At 44.6% G+C, this 23,090-nt stretch overlaps 1 protein-coding gene across 6 annotated transcripts in view; it reads right to left on the bottom strand.

Moving 5' to 3' along the window:
- LOC106652571 (cAMP-specific 3',5'-cyclic phosphodiesterase) overlaps window positions 1-23,090 on the bottom strand; it is a 172,120-nt gene that overhangs the window by 14,384 nt on the left and 134,646 nt on the right. For 4 of the 6 annotated variants that reach the window (XM_014371594.2, XM_014371592.2, XM_014371589.2 and 1 more), the window contains exons 3-4: window positions 15,595-15,786; window positions 13,420-13,452 (exon numbers count right to left, since the gene is read on the bottom strand). The exons of 1 other annotated variant lie outside the window; for it this stretch is intronic. In XM_014371594.2, the coding sequence (XP_014227080.1) occupies window positions 13,420-13,452; window positions 15,595-15,786 (225 nt within the window). The remainder of the gene's footprint in view (window positions 1-13,419; window positions 13,453-15,594; window positions 15,787-23,090) is intronic. One more of the 6 variants, XM_014371588.2, reaches the window with a different exon arrangement.

Genomic DNA, 23,090 nt, shown 5'->3' on the forward strand with positions numbered 1-23,090 from the left:
GAAGCAGCAGCAGCAGCAGCAGCTTGCACGTCGAGTATACTAACGTATGTATTAAATATTCACGCGTGTCCCCGTGGCGGGGATCCGTGCAAATGCTCGCGTTTAGCACTAGTATATGTGCGTTTGTCGAGCTTAAAAGCTACATCGTCGTAATTTTTGCGCAAATCGTATTGCGCGCGGGCGACTTGTACACGATCGGAAAGGCGGATTATATTATTATGCGTATTGTCATTTTCGTTTGTTACGTGAGAACAATAAACGATCATACGCGGCAGCTCGCAGCTGCTCCGCCGCATCGTTTTAGAGAGGATGAGCAGCTCTTGTCCTCGATAGATACGCGCCAATGATACTTTATTCGGGCGATATGTGCGGATCGTATTATGTGTAATATGGTTCAGGTGTATAGTTGTCAGTCGTGTCTCGCTGTGTGCGTATTGTTATTTCCCCCTCTCTGCACGTACATTATCGAGCCCGTGAAATTGTTTCGCGATTTACGGATTATTCCCTATTGAAAATTATGTAGCTGTTTCACATCGTGAATACATGGCGGAAAAATTTATACGCTAGACAATTGGCGAATTAGAGCGACGAGCGAACGCGAACGCACGTTTATATGTGGTAATCGATTGTACGCGCGAGTGGTACCGCAATAAAAATTAAAGGTCGAGCTCTCTTTGGATCGCGAATGAATAGACGAATGTTACTTCGTACGGTTGGTTTTATTTTTTCATCGGCTAAAGGTGCAAAAAGTCAATATCTCATCGAATTCGAACGTCGCGCATTAAATTCGAGCGGTACATCCCCGCGACGATAAGTGTTTTTGAAACTTAGAACAAGATCAGCGTGGTGAAAGCTTTTAAAAATATTTTCCAACTCTGAATAATTCTGCGAAACTCTTCCGAATTAACTGCCGCCAATCTCTCTCTTTCTCTCCCTCTCTACACGCTCTTATAATAATATTCTAAACTCAAGAAGAGTCGAAAGTTTGACGAAATTAATTAAGAAAGCTTCTTCAAGTCGTTAGTTATAAGAACTTTGCAGCTATACTTTGCCGGAGTGAGAGAGAGAACGCGGAAGTAGGTACGCTCGTGACAGCAGGTGTAGGCACGAGCTCGCGCGCGTTCGTTACACTCGATGAAATCTTCGGCTCGCGATCGTCAAAGCTCCAGCGACGAAAGCTCTCGAATTTTTAATTTAAAAATAAAAAAGTACACGAGCTCTGGTATACGAGTTTCATTATAATCCAGCACATCGTCATCGCGCAGTAGCAGTCTTAGGTCGGGCAATTATCTTTTTCTTTTTTTACTTCTTCTTTTTTTAATGCCTCTCGCGAAGCTATACGATTACCCTTGGGATTGAATATACGAATCGAGTCTCGAGCTCTCGAGTATTACGGCCGACGAGGAGAGACGCGACGCGACCGCCGCCGCACTTGCTCCTCTGTGTCTCTCGCTGATTAGCATAAAGCAGCGTAACGCCATTACAGAACGAGCTTCGGGCTTAAATGCTATCCTCTTCAAAATAATGTCGTTGTCTTGATTGCGCGCCCCTCTTTCGGATAATGTACCGCTACAAGGATCGACGCTTTCTACAGCCGCGTGCGCTGCCATGGCACTAAACACTCGAGAGCTTGATAATTTTTTTGTTTGATCGCGAGACTCGAGCTTTCCCTCTGATATAATATGTGTACGTGCCGTGCAACAACAATATAACCGTTTAATCGAGAGTCATGTTTGTCTGCTCATAGTATTCCATGGAACAAGGAGAGAGAGAGAAGCGAATGAGAGAACGAGTTTCAAGGTGAAGGATTTTCAATATTTGCCCCGTTTGTGCTGGCAATGTGCAGGCTGTGCAGCGTCGAGCTTTTAATACACAACGTACATGGCAGACCTCGAGAACACGAAGGTAAACGCGCGAGTTCGTCGCGTCGTCTATATAGGTAGTTCGGCGTGCGAGTCTGTGTGTGTGCGTACGTGTATCGGTCGATTCGACTGATTTTCATAGCCTCGCTCGAGGTCACGAGGTTGCAATCAAGTCTCGGCTTCGCTTCTCCCTGCATATAGCCTATACCGCAATCGTGTACGTTATAAAATATAGAGCTCTCGCGCTGCCATCGACCGGTAATCGAGCGATTATATATCCGCCGCGATTTGGACGTGCAATGTGCTCTCGCCGCCGACGAATCGACGCGATCGCGATTCACTCGACGAAAAAAGAATTTCAGAAGTAATAATAATAGCGGCCCATGCCTCGCCACGATGACGTTTTACACGCAGCTATGTTTTCGTGACGTAACTCGGCGTCGGCGTGAGATGTATAAGTCGAGCCGAAAACGCGCCATATTATATACGTCGTTCGACGTGCTTATGCGCGCGGGCGTATATACGTAAGCGCGTGCATTCTCGAATCGATACCTATGCTAGGCATTCTCGAGCGAGCTTTTCGATATTTTTAGTATATTTCGACGACGCGTTCGTAGCTATTTCACAATTACAGTTGCATGACTGTCTATATAAACGATGTGCGAGTGCAGAATAGCCCCCCCCCCCCCCCCCCCCCCNNNNCCCCCCCCCCCCCCCCCCGCGCGCACACGTGAGCGCGGCCGTACGATGGCTCTCGATCGTCACGACTCGACGACGGCGACCAAGTGGCGGTGGCGGCTCGAACTCGGTATCAGCTAAATTTAGACCATTCCGAAAACGCTATAATGCCAGGGCTTAGGAGAAATCGAGCCGGTTTTACTTATTACAAAACTCGTCCAAGATATGTTGTTGTTACTGCAAGAAGCGAAAACAAAAAAAATTAAAACAACAATTAAGTCGCTCTCTAATTACGACCGACTGAGTTGCGCTTGCTTTGTGTACGCAATCGTGTGCGCTTAACGCTTGCGAGTGGCAGTGGCTCGGCTCCCGCGCGCTCTCTCTCATGCCTATGGGCCGACTTAAGCTCGACCCGATCTACTTAATAAAGCATGTAAAGGATTCCTCGGAGCACATCGCGTGAGCTACTACTACTACTGCTCTAGCTCTAGATGCTGCGCGCCGTTCAGCCAAGCTTTGTGTGCAGTGTATACGTTATATGTATTATACGCTAGCTCCTGCGGCCGTGTGCGCGACGAGCAGCAGCTGCTGCACGGAGTTTAGTGGCTCGGGTCGTTTTCTCGGCTCGTTGCGCCGTAAAAAGTAAAGACATTTTTCACAAAAAACAACAAGAAGACGCTCGCTCTCGAGCGCCATTGTTGCTTATATAATAAACGTTTTAATAGTTAACCGAGCTTTTTTCGAGATAAATTGTTTATCCAAGTTTTTATCGAACATCCTTTGAGATTTTATCTCTTCTTTTATTTTCTCGTTTTTTGTTGTTTTTTTGTAAACGAAGTATCTGTCTCCGCGATGACGGCATTATTTTTCCTCTCCGCTCGTGTGTTTTAATCTTGTTGCCTTTAACGAGGCTTTGTTTGTCTTTTGTGAAAATATATTTTTCCTAGTGGATGTTTTTCGCGTGCTCGCGACGAATCGAATGCTAAGATCGCTTCTTCGTCGCACGCTACATGAAACTCGAAACGATTCAAAGATTTATCTCGAGCTCGTGATCTGTCGACGCGCAACAGCTACATACCTATTACTGTTTGCGAACTCGAAGAGAAATTCAGTCGTATTATTATTATATGTGCAATGTAGGCGAAGTTATTTGGCAAAACCAATAGGTCTTCTTTTCTAATTTTAGTCGGGCGCTCGCGCGATCATCCACAAAGTACAAAGTTGCGGCCGCCTTTGTGCGTGGATGCACATTTATTTGTCATCGGGTATAGTATTGGCTGTGCACGAGTGTATAATAATACAAGTCTTCTCTCTCTTTATGTGTATGTGTGCTGCGAGTACAACAGCAAAAGTCAAAAACGAGCTACGAACTGGGTTAAAATTTGCATCGTCTGTTCATTGAGAGCGGTGTAAATTTACGGGTTTGTCTGGGCTTTCGTTTCCGTCGCCTATACTCGTCGTCGTCGTCGTCGTAGTAGCAGCGGCTGCTCTATCCATTGTGTCTGCATGTAAGTGTGCGCTCATGTGACTTGCTTGTGTGTATAGGTGTATACAACAACGACTGTTTGACGCATCAAAGTGCAGCTCGCTCGCGACTTTGCGCATAGGCACGACGTATCTCTCTCTCTATGTATAGCCCGCGGGGGTTATGACTAGCGAGGCGTATTATACAGCGAGAGAGAAGCGAGTATAATATATAAGGCGCATTAGGGCGCGAGTTCGGCTCGTTTCCGTTACTTTTCCAACTATGCAGTGCAACGTAGGATGGCGTAAATACATAGAGTGCGCAGGAACTGTAGCCTGGCTTTGAGAATCGATACACAAAAGGGCTGCTGCTGCTGCTGCTGCTGCTGCTGTGTCACACACAGCCCGGCAAATAACTATACGTGTGCACCGCAGCTACGTAATTTATAATATTAGATGCATGCCCTCGGTTTGGCTCTGTTCTCAACGACGCTATGTGCAGCATTCACCGAAGGAAAATATTTTTAATATAAGCGTAGACGCGCGAGGCATGGCGTGTGCATATTGTAAGTTCGGTTAAGACTTTTTTTTTTGAAGGAGGAGAAAACGATTTTCCGTCGCTCTGTGCAGCAGCAGCAGCGACGACATCGAGCTGCAGATAATCCGTGCCCTTATATCGGAAGAGCAAAGAGTCGACTTGGTAATAATATTTAAGCTAGGCCAACGAATACATCGAAGCGCGCGCGGCCACGACGATGTATATAAGTAGAGGGCTAGAAGCAGCAGACGTCACGCACGCTTAGTCGCGATTATATTCTCGTTTATAGGCGTCTAGACGCGGCAGCAGCAGGCAGTAAGGCAGGCAGTCAGGCGAGCACCGATGCCCTTCTCGGGGCTCCCACCACCTCTTCCTTCTCCTCCAGCTCTCGGCCGTCCTCCCTCGAGCTCAACTTGGCACCATTGACCTCCTGCACCTATATATATACCTATACTATACTACTTCAGCCACTGCCGCTATACCCTGCTATATAGCAGCTGCGAATATCGCGTGTATTAAACGCGAATATAGGTAAGCTCTCGGCGTTAACCTAGGCTGTGATATATCGCACGTATGCTCGCGCCGCCGCATCGATTATGATACTGCGGCACATGTTTCGCACCAGTGCGACTATACTAGCTCGCACACCGAGTCGCCCGTAGAGTCCTGAGAGCTGCTGCTGCTGCTGCTGCTTTTGCTGGCCTGTGTACTTTTGTGCACTTGCATGCATGTGCACCTATACAAAACCGACGGCTACACAAGCTGCCGCTGCTGCTACTGTACTTTTTCAATTTTATCGGCAACCCCCTGTGGCGCGTTATTTTAAAGGTGTCATAATTGATTGTGAGCTTTTTGATTCCATCAACAGATGGAGTATTGTAAACTCGCAAGTGGCAAACAAATTTCCGATTGGTATAAATTATAACTGAACTTCTTGTTACTCTTTATCTGGTTCGTATGCTATCTTATGTTTAAAAGAACAATCCAAAAGTGTGCGACGCTTCTGTATACACTACTAAAGTTGGAACAAACACAGACGCGCGCACGCGGTCACGTTCAGCCGACCACAAGGACTACACTTCCTTTATAAAATAACATGTATACACACGCACACGACAAATTTTGGAGCTCGACTACAAAGTCTTTGCACTGCTTCGAGTTTTCTCTTTCGCTCGTGCGCACGTCACACACGAGATTCTCGCTCCGCAAGTCCGCTTCACTGCGCCGTTCGAAAATCATATATAATACCCATAATAATACTTGGTTGTTTTTCCGTAAAATAATACGCGCGCGTATGGCTTGTAAATTATTGATAGGTATACGCGGCAATATTAGAGCTGCACAGCTTGAGCTTTCGCGGGGCCGTATTACGTGCATATGAATTGTGCAAATTCGATTAAAACGAAATAGTCGAACAAATATGACTGGCCATGCGCGTGCGAGGCGCGAGCAGCAGCAGCAGCAGCTCGCATGTGTTTGCTTGCTACGCGTGCGATATGCGGCGGCTCGTGTTTGATATTAATTCGAGATGCAGCTGCATATATAGCTGGACGCGCGCGCGTACGTTCCGATTGCGGCTTATTTATTCAATTAACGAACCTTTATGTTTTGCCGGAAGCGAGCCCAGGACCAAGCCGGACCTCCATAAGCATCGGATATACGCAGCTGAGCGAGGCGCTACATTATGCGAGAGGCATCGCGTCACACGATCGTCGTCGTCGTGTAGTGGTCACGAGCGTGTGTATTATACATCGTGTACATCGCTTGCACGCACGCGTACACGTATTCGCAAACACTCGCTGCATGACTCTGCTACGTCGTATCATTACGACGAGTTTTACGATTTCTCCTCTTTTTACGCGACGATTGCCCATTACGTGCACTTATACATGCGTTAACTGCTGGCAAGAGCGAGCCGCATACATTTTTAATTTCTCCACCCCGCCAAGCTAGCAAATACGAAAGAGTCGCGCGTATAGATTCGCAGCCGCGATAAAATTGCATAGCAGCGGCTCGGTCGTGTATTGTGCATATTGTGGGGGCCGCGAATCGTATCGCATGTAGCGCTCGTGTGCGGCTGCAGCTAAAGGCGAGCTTTAACTAGGATTCAACTAGTCATAACTAGGATTTTTCCACCCTCCAGCGCTGCGACTGCGACTGCGAGCACGCTTGCGAGTGTCAAAAGAAAATCTAGGTCAATGTTTTGTGTGCGCGACGCCCCATACGTGTAGTAGTAGTATGCAGGCAGGCAAGCAGGCTTGTCGAGAGCCGCCTGCATACCTATAATAAACGCGCGTACAAGTGCACGGTTAGCAGCAGCAGCAGAGGCAGCAACGACTAAAAGCAAAAGCCTCGCGCGCTTGTAGAAGGTGATAAATTTATTAAGCTTCGCGAGATTATACGAGGGGGGTGCATAGGAGTGGGTATACAAATGGCTCGCTTAAAACTTCAACTCTCGACCCGCAGAGACTAAGAGAGAGAGAGAGAGAGAGAGGACGTGAAATTGCGCAGCGTGCCCGGGCTTTTTCAGGATCTCTGTGGATCGACGTACGTACGTTCAACGCCGCGCGTCTATGTTACAAGGCGGAGAATATGCATCGATAATCCGAGCGCATATAGGTACGCGTGCCTTGGCAGCTGCACGAGTGTAAAAGCTCTCAATCGCGCGACAGCGCTTGAAAAAAATCGACGGGCGGCGATTCGCTATATATATATTCGAAAAAAATGTTTTCACGTTTTTCATCCTTTCTTTTATTATTTTTTTTCTTTCAAATTCGAGTCATGGAATATCCGCCGCCTCCTCGTACAGACGCGAGTGTGGTATTCCGCGAACTTTTGCGTGCAGCTGCACACGATCCGCATTTATGCGAGTGCAATATTATATCATACACATATGAGTATATTTGTAGCTGCGGCTGCATGTACGCATATACAATGAGGACAACGCGTTGCGTCGCGCGGCTATATGCACTGCCTCTGCTGCTGCTGCTGCTGCTGCTGCACCGACTATATTGTGTATATATCGCGAGGGGCAAATCGATTCGAGGCATTCCTGGAGGAAGAGAAGGACGAAGAGGAGGCGGAGGAGGTGGAGCAGCAGCAGCAAGTACGATAGAGCGCGTTAAGGTCCCGCTCGTGTGTGCCAAGGACGCCAAGGTTGGCAGCAGCTGTCCCTCTCTCTGTGCCTATGTGTCGTCACCTATATACGATCATCGGGGCTCATGTGCTTTAACCCCCCGTATTGTGTACCGCGTATACACAATTGGCCCCGTGCTATGTGTGCGAACGTAGTACCTACAAGTGTGGTTCAACGGCGACATTGTTGTTCGCAGCTTCGCAGCTTTTCTCACCCTCGACTCGAGCATAAACATACAGATATAAGGCGTCCATCAGCGGCTCGAGATTCTGCTCTCGAGCACGGCATCTCCGTCTCTCTTTTGCCCTCGCGATATAGCATGTTTTTTGCATCCTCGAGAGTCGGCGGTACGAATCAATTACTTTCGTGTCCCGAACGTTTGTGTATAAACGATTGCGAACACTACGAGCTCTCGGCGAGCAGCGTAATATTGCGGCGAGATCGCGCGCGCCTACATTATTTACCCATCGCGTAGGTATATACGTCCTTGAACGTCTGTTCGCTGTCATTATACGGCGCAAATCGAGCTCTCCGATCGTCAACAAAGTCGGAGCGCGCAGGGATATTCGTTGTACGTATATAAACGTACGTCTTGCGGAGGAGAGTGTCTATCCGCACTAAAACTAAATGTAATTGCTTCGTCGATTCGTATATATGTAAGGCTCGAGCGAGAGAGTCAGCAGGAGTCACCCTCGCTGCGCGTTCTTTATTACTGTTCCAAGATCATTACACGTGTCTACGTATGTGTCGGGTTCGAGTGGCGCGACGAACGCGAAATGACGTCCGTTTGCAGGGAAAAATGAAAAAAACAATTTCATTTGCCTGCTATTTTGCTCTTTGTAAGCTTACACAAACTAATATCGCGTGCTGAAATGGATGCCGAGCATCGCTGTACCGGCACCGTTTGTGCAGGTAGGATTGATTGAACTATTGTCTTCGAGTTACACCGAACTGAAAAATATTTTCGGAAAAATTCGCTCGAGTTATATGCAAAGACATAACACTAAAGCTAGTGATTTGCCGAGACCATTCACATCAGTTTTATAGTTTATAGGCAAACTTTATATCTCGGAAACTATTCGCATTAAAATCTCTGGAGCGATAACTTTTAGAAGGGCAATTTTTACCATTTCCAAATGGAATTTCCCGTACTAATAGATTGTCAATGATAAAAATATTTCTAATAGATTTCCTTCGATTTGCCATCGCGCAGAAAATTTTCCGGACGATAAAATCTTAGAACTTTAAACTTTATACGGCAATCGAATCGTGTAATAAGCTCGAATCTTGTTCGGCATGCCGCGCCCAGCGTGGGAAGACGACATTTGGACCGCGTCGAGGTAGTATCGTTCGAGCGAATTACGGGTGACATCGATACGATTCAGCGATCGTAACCAGAGTACCACGTGGTGCGGTTACAATCTCACATACACACACACATGTAAGTGCTGTGTGACAACGTACGCCGACACGCCGTTATAACGCCGCGCTAAACGCGCATTTCACTTATCTAGTCGAGGGCAAAAATCAATACGGAATTATCTGCGTCACGTTTATCCCCCGGCTAACGGCTGAGCGAGAGCCGAGAGTCGAGCCTATATACTTGGCGCGCGGTGGCGGCAGTTAAAGCAATGAAACGCGCATTTGCATATTACTCGTGGGTGCGCGGGAGGGCCTATTTAAAGTATAAATTCACGCGCCCAGCGAGTCTAAATTTCCGACTACTATCTGGCGGCTAGGATCTAAACAAGTACGCCTCGTTTGCGGCCTACGCCAGCCAGCCAGCCACCACCCACTACGTTGCTGCTGCCGCTGCTGTAGCCGCAGCTCGCGCGCGCGCGCGTGTATATACTACGAAATTCTCGTTATCGTGCGAAAGGCGCATTTATGCAATCAAAAAGTCATTTCTAATTTGTTGTGCTTAGCAGTTTAACAACGAAATCATCCTCCGCGCCCGGCCCCCCAGAAACGAGCGAACGAGCCGAAGAACGAGAATACAACATCGCCGAATTATAGAACGGGCTTCGTGCGATGTACTGTATTGTGTGTTGCGAAATCGAGCTCATGGGCATGGATCTCGCGATCATTATCTCCGAGGATGAAATTCGAGCTGCCGTCGAGCGAGGCATTATTGCGCGGTCGATCGATAAAAATCCTATAGCGAATCGTCGGAAAAAATTCCAAGCACGTCTCCCACGTGCTCGAACGCCGACATCTATTTCGTTCGACCTTATTAAGGTTCGATGTTGAGGTTGCGAGCGCAGCTTTGGGGCGTATCGCACACGTACGCAAGTGCAGCTAGTGTGTTCGCGTGTAATGGTCATACGACGGAGAGAACGGCTAGAACAAAATTTTTGTCGTAACAAAAAAAGCAACAGCGAATCCATGCGAATGTTTAATACCGATCTCCGATTGAAACGATGATCTCCCTGTCTCTGAACGACGTAGCGCAAAACTCTTTCCGTCACTGATTCAAGATAACGCGTCTATATCGTTCAAAATATTCCATACGTTAGCAGGAGGTAAAAATAAATCGCAACTACATACATATCGACGCGTACACGGTCGATCACGAGAACGCGATAGGTCGTTTATCGATCTTCTTCATTTCCGGCGAGCAGATCTATAATGACTAGGCATGTAAGCCAGCACTTATACACACAATATATAGGTGGATCGCGCGCTCGGAAACGAGCCACTTTTTGCCAAGACACGTGGTCGACTGAGGTTGCGAGCGGTTGCGATAATCAGCCAACGAGCGTCACTTTTCTCTGCTCTGATTCGAAACGAACAATAATAGACAAAAGCGCCTAGACTCGTGTTATAAGATATCATGAGCTAAAAGACATTTTTATAATCGATATTTCCTTTACCACTTGCGACTTTACGATACTCCATCTGTTGACGGAATTGATAAGCTCACGATTAGAGATATTTGTTTATGTCCAATGGTAACCCTGTGGGATAGCTCTGCTCTCTGCTATGAGGATTAGGGATACGATCCCTGGTCTGCCACGAGAATTAGCGCAGGTGCCAATCAATTTTTTTGTGGGGACGAGGGGTAAAACTGCTAGCATCAACAACCGAAAATCGATGTAGCATCTACATATCTAAGGCTATCAGCACGTTCGCTCGAACGGGTGGACGCTCATTTCTTACGACTTTACTGCTCGTATCAAACACGTCAAATGAAGTTTCACTTCAAAAATGTCGAGCAGCAATTCGAAAGAGCGAAGGCACGCGGCGCGGATATGCAGCACGCAAAAATGCACGAGGTTGGCAATAAACACGGAACGATCGAGGCGCGCGTGAGTATGCGACGTTCTGCGCCAGTCTTTTTATGTATATAATAATATGCACCTTGACACTTGGCGGATCGAGATCGTGTGCTCGCGAGGCGTACTCGAATTGGAGCTTATGCGCGCGTTAATTTCAACATCAAAACTATGAAATATCGATTTTCCATTCGATGTTCGGATTTTTTTGCTTCTGATTCGACTCTGCTTACACCAAGTCTTTTCTCCTTGAAAGAGATATAAAATCAATTAGAGATATGAAAAAATGTTTTACGACTGCTCGATTGTAACGGAACGTGTGCACCCAATGAATCGTCGATTACCTTTGTTTCGCTGATTCTTCAAGCGGTGTTACAAAATACACTATATCGATAATTGCAATGCCATTGCGTCCGCGAATTCACACGATCGCAATATAGTGCACTAACGATTTTCGCAGCCAAGTACGATAAATCGTTTTTCGCTTTTGTCCTCAATTATCTTCAATCTCGGGCGCGCGCGCGTGAAGTTCGCACCGCACGCCTGAGCTGGCAGCAGTTATCTTCCTTCTTTTTTCGTTTCAAAAGCGCGCCCATAGAACATAGAGCAGCTTTTTCGCGTGACCGCTTTGTGAAGTTATTGCTCGAGCGTCGAAGTATTTCTGCGCGCAAGCACGTCGTCGCATACTTCACACGCTTTAATATTATGTACTATATCCTGGCACTACTGTGTGTTGCGCGCTCGCGCGATATACCTTTTTGAAGCACGCGATAACATGAATTTCGAGTGGACCTCCAGAATTTTTCATCCTTGAAATGTATAACGCTCGTGCTTGAAGTTCGAAGCAAAAAAAAACGAAGCATTACATGCCGCTTGAAGTGCCGCCGCTAGCCAAGGTGCAGCCGAAGACACATTACCCGCGCGGTGAACGCTCGCCATTATCGTAGTTTTAATTTATCGATTTTTGCGCGATGTAGCTTTGCTTTTAGGCGGTGCACATATTATGTTGACATTCCTCCCAAGGTGCATAATAAGTATATCACACTCTAAAATGTAGTTTAGCTGTGAGCGAAATTTAGGGGGTAGAGCGCGCGGAACAGGGACAAAAACGAGGAGCCAACGTCGTAGGGTAATTAAAAATTCTATACCCACGCGCGCAAAAAGGAAAGTTGGCGCGCGGCACGAACTCGTCATTACGTTTCAATTATTAAACATAATAGGGTTTACGAGACCCAGGAGAGTTAGGTGGGTAGGTATAGGTACAGCTGAGGACCGAAGCTGTCGTGCACCGATGGGCAGAGACAGAGCAGCGAAGAGCGCGTCGACGCGCTCCGGAAATTACAAGAACGTCCGCTTTTTTGTCGCATGTGCGCGCGTATGTATGTATAGCTGCAAAGCGAAAGAGAGATAAATGTGTGTGTGTATGCGTGTGTGTGTGCAGGTCGCAGTGCACAGGGAGGAGGCGAGCTCGTAAAAGGACACGACCAGTCTCGACCCCGACGATTTATGACTCGACGTATCTCGCGGAGCTGCTGCTGCTGCTCGTGAGTCGTGACTGCTACTGCTCGCTGCCCGAGAGAGGTCCTTTTAAATATACCAGCGGTAGTTGCCTTTGCAACGGCTTATAATGCGACCTGCTGCTGCTTCTGCCGCTACCTGCTTCTTGTGCGCGGTGCACACAGTGTATAAAGACCATGGACTACTGTTGCGTATGTTGGAACATTATACACAGCATTGCTGCGGGGCTTATGGTAATTCCTGGCTGTTTTCTTTACCTGTCACCGACTATCGTGTCTGTCTCGTTTCATTTTTTTCCGATTCGCTCGCCGACACTGAAATTTTCTGCGACCTGTCATTTGTTTTTCATTCAAAGTATATGTGCAAATATATACAACACATTAATCTAATTACGTAATATTGTCCATAATAATGTACATAATTAACAAATATATACTTGATAATTATAATTAATTTAACTACGGTGGATTATTTACGGAGGTAAAATTTACTTATATTAAAATATTATATTAAAATTATTGCATGTAATTAAATATTTGTTTTCATTTCGAGGCTTTTTTGGAAGCCCTGCTCTTTTTTTAAATTGAAAAATTTTTATAAACTCTTTTAGGAGACTGAAACACACACATTGATCAACGTAAAAGGAAGCAATCGAACAAATCACATTTGCAGTTAGTAGTTCAAAGGAACTGGACGGCGTACTATACAACATCTATTCAGATGGTATTGTATAAACCACCAATACATTAACACTAAAGCGAGCAGTAGCCAAAATAAACGAACATATGCTCATAGGGCAGAGGATGGTGTAAGCAAGGTACAGAGGCATTATACTTTGTAAATTGAAACTAAAAAATAAGTACAGTAAATATAAAGATAAAAATGTATGTGTGTAATGAACAATTGAGATAATAATAAGATAAGTAGATAAATAGATCGAGTACATACGCTCGTTCGACTGGTGGCTCGGTCTCTTTTAACCTGTAATGGAAGGATCACACGCATAAAAAACAGATAGTAAGTCAAAGCTTTTTTAAACAAAAAAATTCAACACTCCCATCGTATTGCGAATTCCAGCGTTCGAGTAGATTTGGGTAACTTTAATGGAATTTCAATTCTTCGCCGAACTCGGTCGGGATTCGCAAATGATGAGAAATATCTAATTTATGTATATAGGGAGAGAATAGAGTGCAATAATGTACAAATGATGTGCAAGAGGTATATGATATAATAAGAGACAGTTTCAAAGAGAAAATTCGATAGAAGTAAATAAAAACATGTACAGTTTTTTGCACTCAGCAAACAATACGAGTTTCGAAATATGTTACACACGAGAGCGAGATATAGAGTTTTTTCTTTGTAGTACTCGTTATTAAACGCGCACATTTATGAAAATATCAGAATTTTGTAAAAGCACAGTAGAGTATGTAGAAAAGTAACAGAGACACACAATACTCTTCAACAATCGATATAAATGCGTATCTTACAAAATCATATCTTTTTCCAGGAAACTTCAAACTTCAGCTGTGCAGATCAGAAAGAGAAGAAAATCACGTTGCGAACTTTTTGACAATATTCAAAATTACTATTACACATGTAGCTTTCGACAAAGAAATAAGTAGATACTTTTGAGATATAGAAAGTGAAATAAGCAATTACTTTATCCAACATACTATCGCTTGAACAATTCCGTTCCAGAAAATAAAGCGAAATGAAAAAAAATGTCACCCTAAAAGAATAAAATAAAAAGAATAAAAACCAACGGGGATAAAAAAGAAGAGTTATAAAAAAAAAAAACAATATCGATATTACTCTCGAGCTAAAGCCGCATAATTGGACTTTGCATCGTTTTCCTTCGATCTCTCCCTGCAACCGAGTTCGTTATAGCATTACTGCGATGCTGTATACTCCCTTTTTTCTCTCTATACCCGATATACAATGCGTATGATGTATCTTTACGTGCATAGAGAGATATATACACGCTGCTGCTATATACATGCATAATAAACATGAGAGACGAGCGTATCCGGTTGCTCTCGTTGTCCCGCGTGCATCATTTCTATGGTTATTAAAATTTTTACCTCGCGATCCCGTGGCCATTTCCCTGCGATACATTTCGATAGAATAACACGATCCGCCAATCTCGGCTCTCCGCTGTTTTTTATATACGCACACGTATTACGTGCGTTGCATCGCGAAGAGCCCGAGTTAGACGTATATGTGCGTACCGCGAGGCGATCAGAATTTTTAAATATTTATACGTCGCGGTACGCGCGCGCGTGTATCGGCGTAACTCGTGCGTTATCGTATCATTGACTTTGTATCCACGGCTCGAGCTTTCAGAGCACAGTTCCGATATTAATGTTGTATTTTTTTTTGGTATAATGTAAACGACGATCCGAAACCGACAAAAAATACCAAGCGAATGTTTATCCAAAGCGTTTCGAATGATCAATTTGTCGCTGTTATTCGTGCTCGAGCGACGGTAGAAAAATATTTCAAACTGACATCGTGGCGTATATAATTTTTTTGGAATTTTACGTTTTTGAAATGGCCCCGAGAAAACTTGGTTTTTTTTTTATCTGCATCAGATGGGAGAATAAAATCGCCAGAGCAAAGTCAACGCCGCGATACAAAATAATTCAAAAACTTGGGTTGGGTTAAATAATGTAATCTCATTCTGATATGCAGCTGAGAGGGGAAAAAAATTAGTCCCCCGCGAGTTTACGTTATATACTCGAATTCTCGTCACGCGGCCTTGCCTTGCCTCGGCTTGGCTCGTGAGCTTGGAAAAAAAAAACATCATCAGCGAGTTGTAAAAATTTAAAACAGTTTTTTCTTCCACATGATCGAAAGAAATCGCGGGAGAGCAAGACGAAGCTTGACTTGAAAAATTCGAGAAAAAAAACCACAGCAACCGATCCGAACCGGTGCGTTCTCGACTTTAATTTCAAAGTCAAATGATGATCGCTGCAACGCAACTCCCGAAGGGATGTAGAATGCAAGATGATTAAAGTTAGAGTGCGTGGGTGCGAATCGGGTTGGTGCACAAAATTCTTACTCAATATATAATAAAATAATGATATTGTATTGCGATTGAGATTCTGATATAATTGGGCTTACCTCTCGCTGGCGATGGAGCTGTTGCGTGACATGGATTTCGGCGACATCTCGAAGTCGCTGTCGCTCCTATAGAGGAAGCTCTCCCTGCGCTGGGGCAGGGTCTGCAGTACGAGGCCGCCGGTGCTGGGTGACGTGCCTCCACCGCCGCCTCCGGCACCGTCCAGCGTCGAGGCGCCATTCTCGACGTCGAAGCTACACGATGATGGTGGTGGTTTTTCGTCCGTTCGCAGCGGAGAAGACGAGGCAGACGAGAGAGCGGAGACGGGACAGGTGAGAGAAACGAACGCAACGGAGACAAGAGAAAACAGAAAGAAACACACACAAAAACACGAGGTATCCATTAGTCTCGAGTGGTACCAGATACACATAAGCACGTATTCGTATTTTTCTATCATATATATTATGTACGTATGTATTTGTATATTTTATTCATATAATATTTATGTATTTGCCAGTCATCAGTTTATGTAGTGCTCGCTCTCGCGATACGAGATATAATGCACTACGCGGAGCTCGACTGATGCATAACATATAATATAATACGCATACACGCGCATTATTGTGTGTATTTATTCATTTGTTCGCCAGAGCACAGCGGCGTTGGTGTTCACCTGCTCTTATAGTAATATAGGAAACTTTGTGTGTCTCTTAGAGCAAAGTGCGTATATGCACCATTCCGAGCGCTGCGCTGCGCTGCTTGCCTGCCTGCCTGCCTATACCGTACACGACTCCGCCTGCGAGCGAGTGTGCGTGCACATGACAAAGATATATGCGGCAGACAAGTGTGGCGCAGTCGGTACCGCACTCGGAGAAAAGCCAACGCGCTGTTTACTCGACATGATTAAACTGAAGCCATCGGTAAGTTGTATGCATTGCTTGAATATTACCCATATATATTTACGTGTTATTATTATACGTATTTGTGTGTGTGTGTGTGTGTGTGAGCGTATAGGTGATGCACGTACGAGAGCCCACCCACGCACACACTAAGACACACCTGAGAATAAACTTATGTATTGTATATATCTCTGAAAAATCTTTTTTTCTACTTTCCTCTTTTGCTCGCAAGCTCCTGCAAGCTCCGGCTGCAAGCTCTGCGTGGCGCTTTCACATTTTTTTTAATCCAGCATTATATACCGGCTCTTACATCATTTATCACGCACAATGGCTTGGATGTCACAAAAGAATAGCAGCTGGAATATCTGTATTATACGTGAACGCGCGGTAGTAGCATCAGCGCGAACCTTTCTATATTCGAGCGCGCGATATCCGCCCTTTTGCATTGCTACTTTTTTTTCCTCCCCCTCCTTGATTTTTTTTTTTTTTTTTTGACTACGTTCGAGTTCTGTTCTTCGTTAATAACGCTTCGAAAATATCGATCTTTTTTTTTCTATGGGCGCGCAGAATGCATGTATAAAGATATATCGGTGAATATTGGAACATTTTTTAACCTACTTTCGTCTGGTACGCTGCGTTACTGCAGGTATATAACTCTCTTCGCCGGCATCGACGAGATAATTCACATGCTTAGTTATATAAGAAGTGCTTATCGGTATTTTTGTGTGTTGCGCGCTGCCCCTCGGCCCCGTGCACCCTCTCGCGATATAAAGCACGCGGCAAACTTCTCAAAAGGACTTTGAACCAGTTCTTTGCGCGCAGGAGGATCTCTCTCTCTCTCTCTCTCTCTCTCTCTTTTGCGAAATTTCACCTTGCATGTTGAGCTCATAATACGTTTTCTATATATCTGCGTCAGTGGAAAAGATTAATGTATATTGTGTATGTATTATCGGACGGATCGGAGGCAGTTTCCAACTTTTTTTTTTTCAAAAACTTTTCGTACCTTTGTCGAATCCGATAATCGAAACGTATTTCCAGTCCGACGAGTGTATGACTTTGAACCTTTTCTTGAATTTATGGACGATCCGCTCGTGTATGCTTTGTACTCGAGATAGCACCGCACGATATCAAAAGGCGTTTATATCAAAGTTTCGCGAGCGCGCGAGATATACACGTCGAAGAATTAACAGGATTTTTCAATCGATTCGAATAAATAATTCCGGCTACGCGTAAAGTATTTTCATACGCACGTGCGTGTATCTCTCGAATTCCTCTAGGTTTCCGTGGATTTTTCAGAACGTTTCACGCCAACGCAAACAGCCACGCAACCGAAAATATTTGTGCAAAAACGAGGAAAGAGCGAGAGAGAGAGAGAGAGAGAGCTACATAGGGCCTCGTCGTTTCGCTAGGTTGCGCAACTTTTTCTACCCGAATACGTACCACGCGTTTTTTTCATTTTTGCTCGCTGCCACGCAAGTGATTTTCAATATGTATCAGAGAGAATTGTTGGAAAATATACACAGGTATATGTATGTATCTGGCTCGGTTGCCACCGCGTTTGTGTGTGGATGTGTTTGTTATATCGTATGTATCGTATACGCACGCACGAGGACTTGATTGAAGAGTGTGCAGACGAGTACATACGTAGTGCTTCAATTAGAGCACTTAGGCAGTTTCACGAGAGCCTATTGGTACGAATTGCCGTTGCTGCTGCTGCTGTTGCTGCTGCTGCTGCTGCGGACCATGATTGAAAACTCGCGCTACGAGCTGCTATACTGTTACACGTGCTGCACTGCTACTATATACGTTTGCACGGGTGGCTGCATTAACAGTTGAAATGCGAGCTTATCATAGTTCGAACTATATATATTCCCCGAAGAATCGAACACGTTGCCAGCGATAAGTCGGGTCGAAACTCAAAGCGCACGTAGGGTACGTACGTATATAGTCGAGGATGTCGAACCAATATAATGTATATACGACGTATTATGCATGCCATGGTAAACCGATTTTGTCTCTTTTGTCGCTTTCGATACGTATACACCGACAATTTTGGCAAATGCGCGCGACGTCGGATTCCCGAGGAGCCTCGAGCGGAGAGCTCGCATCGACGACGACGACGACGACGACGACGACGACGTTGGCTTCGCCAGCGGCACGCAATATATACACAATGTGTAGCCAGCTTTTCTTGTGTCTCGAGTATGTACCGTATAATATGAACATCGCCTCCGATCCTGTCAGTTGCAGCAGCAGCAGTAGCAGTTCTCTTAGGAAACTTTTCTTGTTGCGCCGGATGCTGCACTCCTATCGCGCGCGCCGTGTTCATACCCGACCCTTAGAGTAGACACCATAAAATGTTTAATCGATAGTTTTCCGTATTGCTCGGTCGCCGTTGCTACGCTGCTGGGTTTGACTTTCAACGCAGCTTGAATGAAAATCAAGAAATATATAGCGGGTTACGGATCGTTCGAAAGTTTCACCGAAAAAAATTCGTTTAATTGTTTGATGGAATATCGTTCATATACACTGTCGAGTACGTAGCCGCAGAATGCAAATGTGCACGAAAATTTATGTAAGATAATCTTTTAATGAGAAGTCCAGAATGCCATTATCGGAAAAATCAAAAGGATCGTTTCTAGATTTATGCGATAATGAGAAATGGATATGCGGCAGCGCTACTGATTATTTGACGACCAGCTATATAGCTAACGAGAGCTCAGCAAAATTGATCCGACAAATATTAGTTTGATTTACTGCCGCTCTAAACATGCCCGGGAATATTTTAAGTTATAATTAACGGAGTTTTGCATTTTCAACTAACTCGAGAGCGAGAGAGAGGGGGAAGAGCGTAAGGGAGAAAATGCCTCTACGGCTCATTTAGCTCGTACATTTTCCGCAGTTTCACTTTTTTCTCTCCAATTTATTACCACTTTCCTATGGTAAAAAACGAGGTCATACCGAGAGTGAAACGCACCTCTCTCTCTTGCCAGAGAAGTTCAGCTGTAATTCGAATAAGTTGATAATTTTTTCTCTCTTGATTTCTAATCGGCGGATTTATTTATGGAAACGCTGATTTTCGATAGCAAAGCGCAAAAACGAAGAGACTCGGAGGTTATTGAGTTGGAGGACATATCGCGCGGCATTACATAAATTGCCGAGTCAAAGTTGGCGGCAGCAGAAATTCTGCCAGGTAATTAATTCAAACAAAACAATAACCAGAAGCTCTTGTGGGGGGTACGACGAGAGAGAGAGAGAGAGAGAGAGAGAGAGAGAGAGAGAGAGAGAGAGAGAGAGAAAGAGAGAGAGAAAGAGAAAAAAAAGCTCGGCACACAGCTCGGGCTCGAAGATTTATATAGCCACGACGCGCGCGCGGATAGAGAAGAGCAGTCAGCTTCGGGTGAGAGTGAAATAATAGGTCGAGAGGCGGTTAACGGCGACGGCGGCGGCAGCAGTGGCAGCGCACATACTACATACATAAGCGCGGAGTCAGCTCGAAAAGCCGCCTGCTCGGCTCGATTTCGGAGCTACGTAATATACCTTGCAAGCGCGCGCGAATATTTGACGCTCAATCGAACTCGAAGCTCGGAAGCAAATTTCTCATACTGTGTGTGGGTGTGTGTATGTGTGTGTGCCACCACACGCGACTTGCAACGCGCGAGCGCCCCGAAATCTTTATAGCAGCCCGAGTTCCGCAGATAGCATTTCTGACTTTTTCGTGTATAACGAGGCAGCAGCATCAGCAGCATCGAACTTGCGCGTGCACGTATGCCGCCGCTGCTATATATTCAGTCGCTCGAAAAAAAGCTCTTTACCCCGACAGTCAATTATTTGCGCATTCGAGCTGGATTTCCAGCGAGATTTCCCTTACCTATGTACGCCCGCGTATCCGTGTACGTAATTCTGCGTGCCTTTTTTATCTGCGCTTCTCTCTTCTTTTATTTGCAGTTCAGCCCCAATCAGCGATAAGCTTACGCGATGTGTCCAAATAAATACGTCGATAATCCAATTGTGAAAGTCCTTAATGTAGTAGAAATTCATTCGCGTATATGCCACGTGTATTTACGCGTGAATCAGCGCGACACCGATGTATATTTGTAATTATTTCATTCATCGAGTACAGCTGCGCCAACGAGCCGCTCGATAATTACCAATTTCTTTGATCCGAATGCAGACGAAACGTTTTTAAATTTAGCCCCGTTTTTTGCGCCTCTCCGTATCAAAAGCTCGTTAAGTTATTCGGTATTTTTCGGTACCCTCGGAGAGTCTCTCGATTTACTCATAACTAATTGCCTATTAGCAAGGCCGAAACAGTTTTTGAAAACTTAATTTCTTCTCAATGTTTATGTAAAGAGATAGGCAACTTCATTTTATGAATATTAAGCTGAATTCCGTGCCTCGTTTGAGACTTGAGATGCTTATTTTATAATGCACAACACAAGGGCAGTCAAAATTAGGATGAAATTTCTTTATAATCATTCAAAAACTCATGCTTCAATAAGAATAAAATTGAAGAAAAATTTCATTTCCATATTTATACTCAAAAACGTTTCTCTATTTTTCTTTGCTTTCGAAAATATGGTCCAAAATAACGTATGGTCAGGAACGTTGTACTTCATATGTTGAAATTTCAAAGAGAGCTTGCATATTACGATAAAATGCAACTATCATTGGATTTACTTCAAAATATTCGTAAATGCACGCGTTTATACGGAATAAAAGGCAGCCTAACTTAAATATACTCCCGGCAACGATATTAAGCGCGATACGTTTAATTTGATATTTGGCAAGATCTTGGCACTACCTAACGATTTTCTCATTTTAACAACCTTCGATATTTTCGTACCTCTCATAGAATCGAACGAGGACGTTAGACTGCGGCGAAAAAGCCAGCTGTCGTAAGTTCCTGATCCTATAAGGTTAGCTTTAAAAAAAGCTACAGAAAGCTATAATAATATTTCGCGGCGATGTTATGTACACAAAAAATGCTTTCAAGAGAACGTTGAAACCAGAGTTAAAACTTGAGCATTTTTATGCGTGTTTTTTTTTAATAATTTCATCTGAATATTTCGCTGAAAAAATTAGGTAGAAATTTTAATTTTGTTGCTCTGTATAAATCTTCAATGGACTTTTTCGGGATAAAATTAAATGCAAATCACAAAAGCTTACTTTAGAAATTTTCATTTTTTACCTCAGCCGACATCTCTTTTCAGAAAGCAAAGCATTGCATTGAGAACCTGCAAAACATTTTACTGAGAATCATTCCTTCTTACAAATATATATCGTAATAATTTTGCCCTTTGGCTTTTTCTTGAACTTATTCTTTATGCCAAAGAAGTTAAAGAGAGAAATTTTTCATGGAAAAAAATCTCGTCCGCATTTAACGAGCATTACCTCAAACGACTGCGCCAAGACTCGTTTGATCATTTGCAGGATTTTCAAAAATTTCCTGTGCAAGTATAATGTTGCAATCGGGCAAAATATAAAGCTATTATACTCATTAATTACAACTGTAATCATTATACCAATGATTTTTCCCAACACTCGCGCAATCAGCATAAAGTCTGTCTTCGGAGTCAAAGCGTGTAATTCCTTGCATTTTCTCGATCTCCCGAAGACGGTGGCGTTCATTTTTTTTTCCTGTGCGCAATCAAGGAAGCTGTCGCGCCAGCGGAGCTTTTCTCATCATCGTTCCCAGGACAACGATAAAGGCACGCGCGCAGCCATTGCAATGCAAATTCGAGCATGGCTCGGTGGCGTGCACGTGTGTCGGAATCTTGGCACTGTGCGGCATGTTGTTGCACGCAACGCAGCAGCATCTTGACTAATCAAGTAATCGAAATAGCCCAAAATGATCAAACTCTGCAACGCTGCGAAGCTCGCCGAATGGAGCAGCGGCGCAATTATGTTCAACGTTTCAATCTTCTTGATGCAGAGATGGAGATAGACAAAATTTCCCTCGCTCGGCTTGAGTACACGTGTGCATTTATTTACAATTGCCATTGCACCAGACATTACCACAATCGACAAATACAATTTAGCAGACACCACAGACAGACAGGGAGAGAAAGAGAGAGAGAGAGAGAGAGCTCGGCAACAAATAATTCAACAGTGCATATATAGTACAGAGTGCGCAGTTATTATATGGAGTACCAAAGTTGTTGTAAGCGAACACAGAGTACATAAAAGAGTTCTTTTTTATCAAATTACATACGGGGAATGAAAAAAAGGGCAGTCGTCACGCAGGTACGCAGCTTGTGCACGTACAGCTACAGAAAATTCTTACAGTTTTACGCGAGAGCGGTGTGCGAGAGTCGAAGTTTTTTCGCGCGCTAAATAAAGCTCGAGCTTTGCACATACGTTATACGAGTAGAGCTGGGCTACCGATGCGCGCACGTGGTCGTTAAAACATTGTCACGTAGGCATGTGCGTGGGTGGTATGCCACCGCATCAGCTGCACACAAACACGGCGCGTACACTATATAGCTGCATCGCATTCATCGCGAGAAAGACGAGTCTAGTACGCGGCGTATAAACTCTCAGGGCGCGGCTTGACTGTATGCGGACTCGGTCGAAACTTTTGCTGCGCTCGCGAGAAAGAGAATATAAAGCCACGTGTGTATCGGTTGAGAAAAACATCATGTTACTCGCGAGGATCG

The sequence above is a fragment of the Trichogramma pretiosum genome, unplaced genomic scaffold (genome assembly GCF_000599845.2).
Source record: "Trichogramma pretiosum strain Unisexual culture from Peru unplaced genomic scaffold, Tpre_2.0 scaffold26, whole genome shotgun sequence".
NCBI classification, from domain to species: Eukaryota; Metazoa; Arthropoda; class Insecta; order Hymenoptera; family Trichogrammatidae; genus Trichogramma; species Trichogramma pretiosum.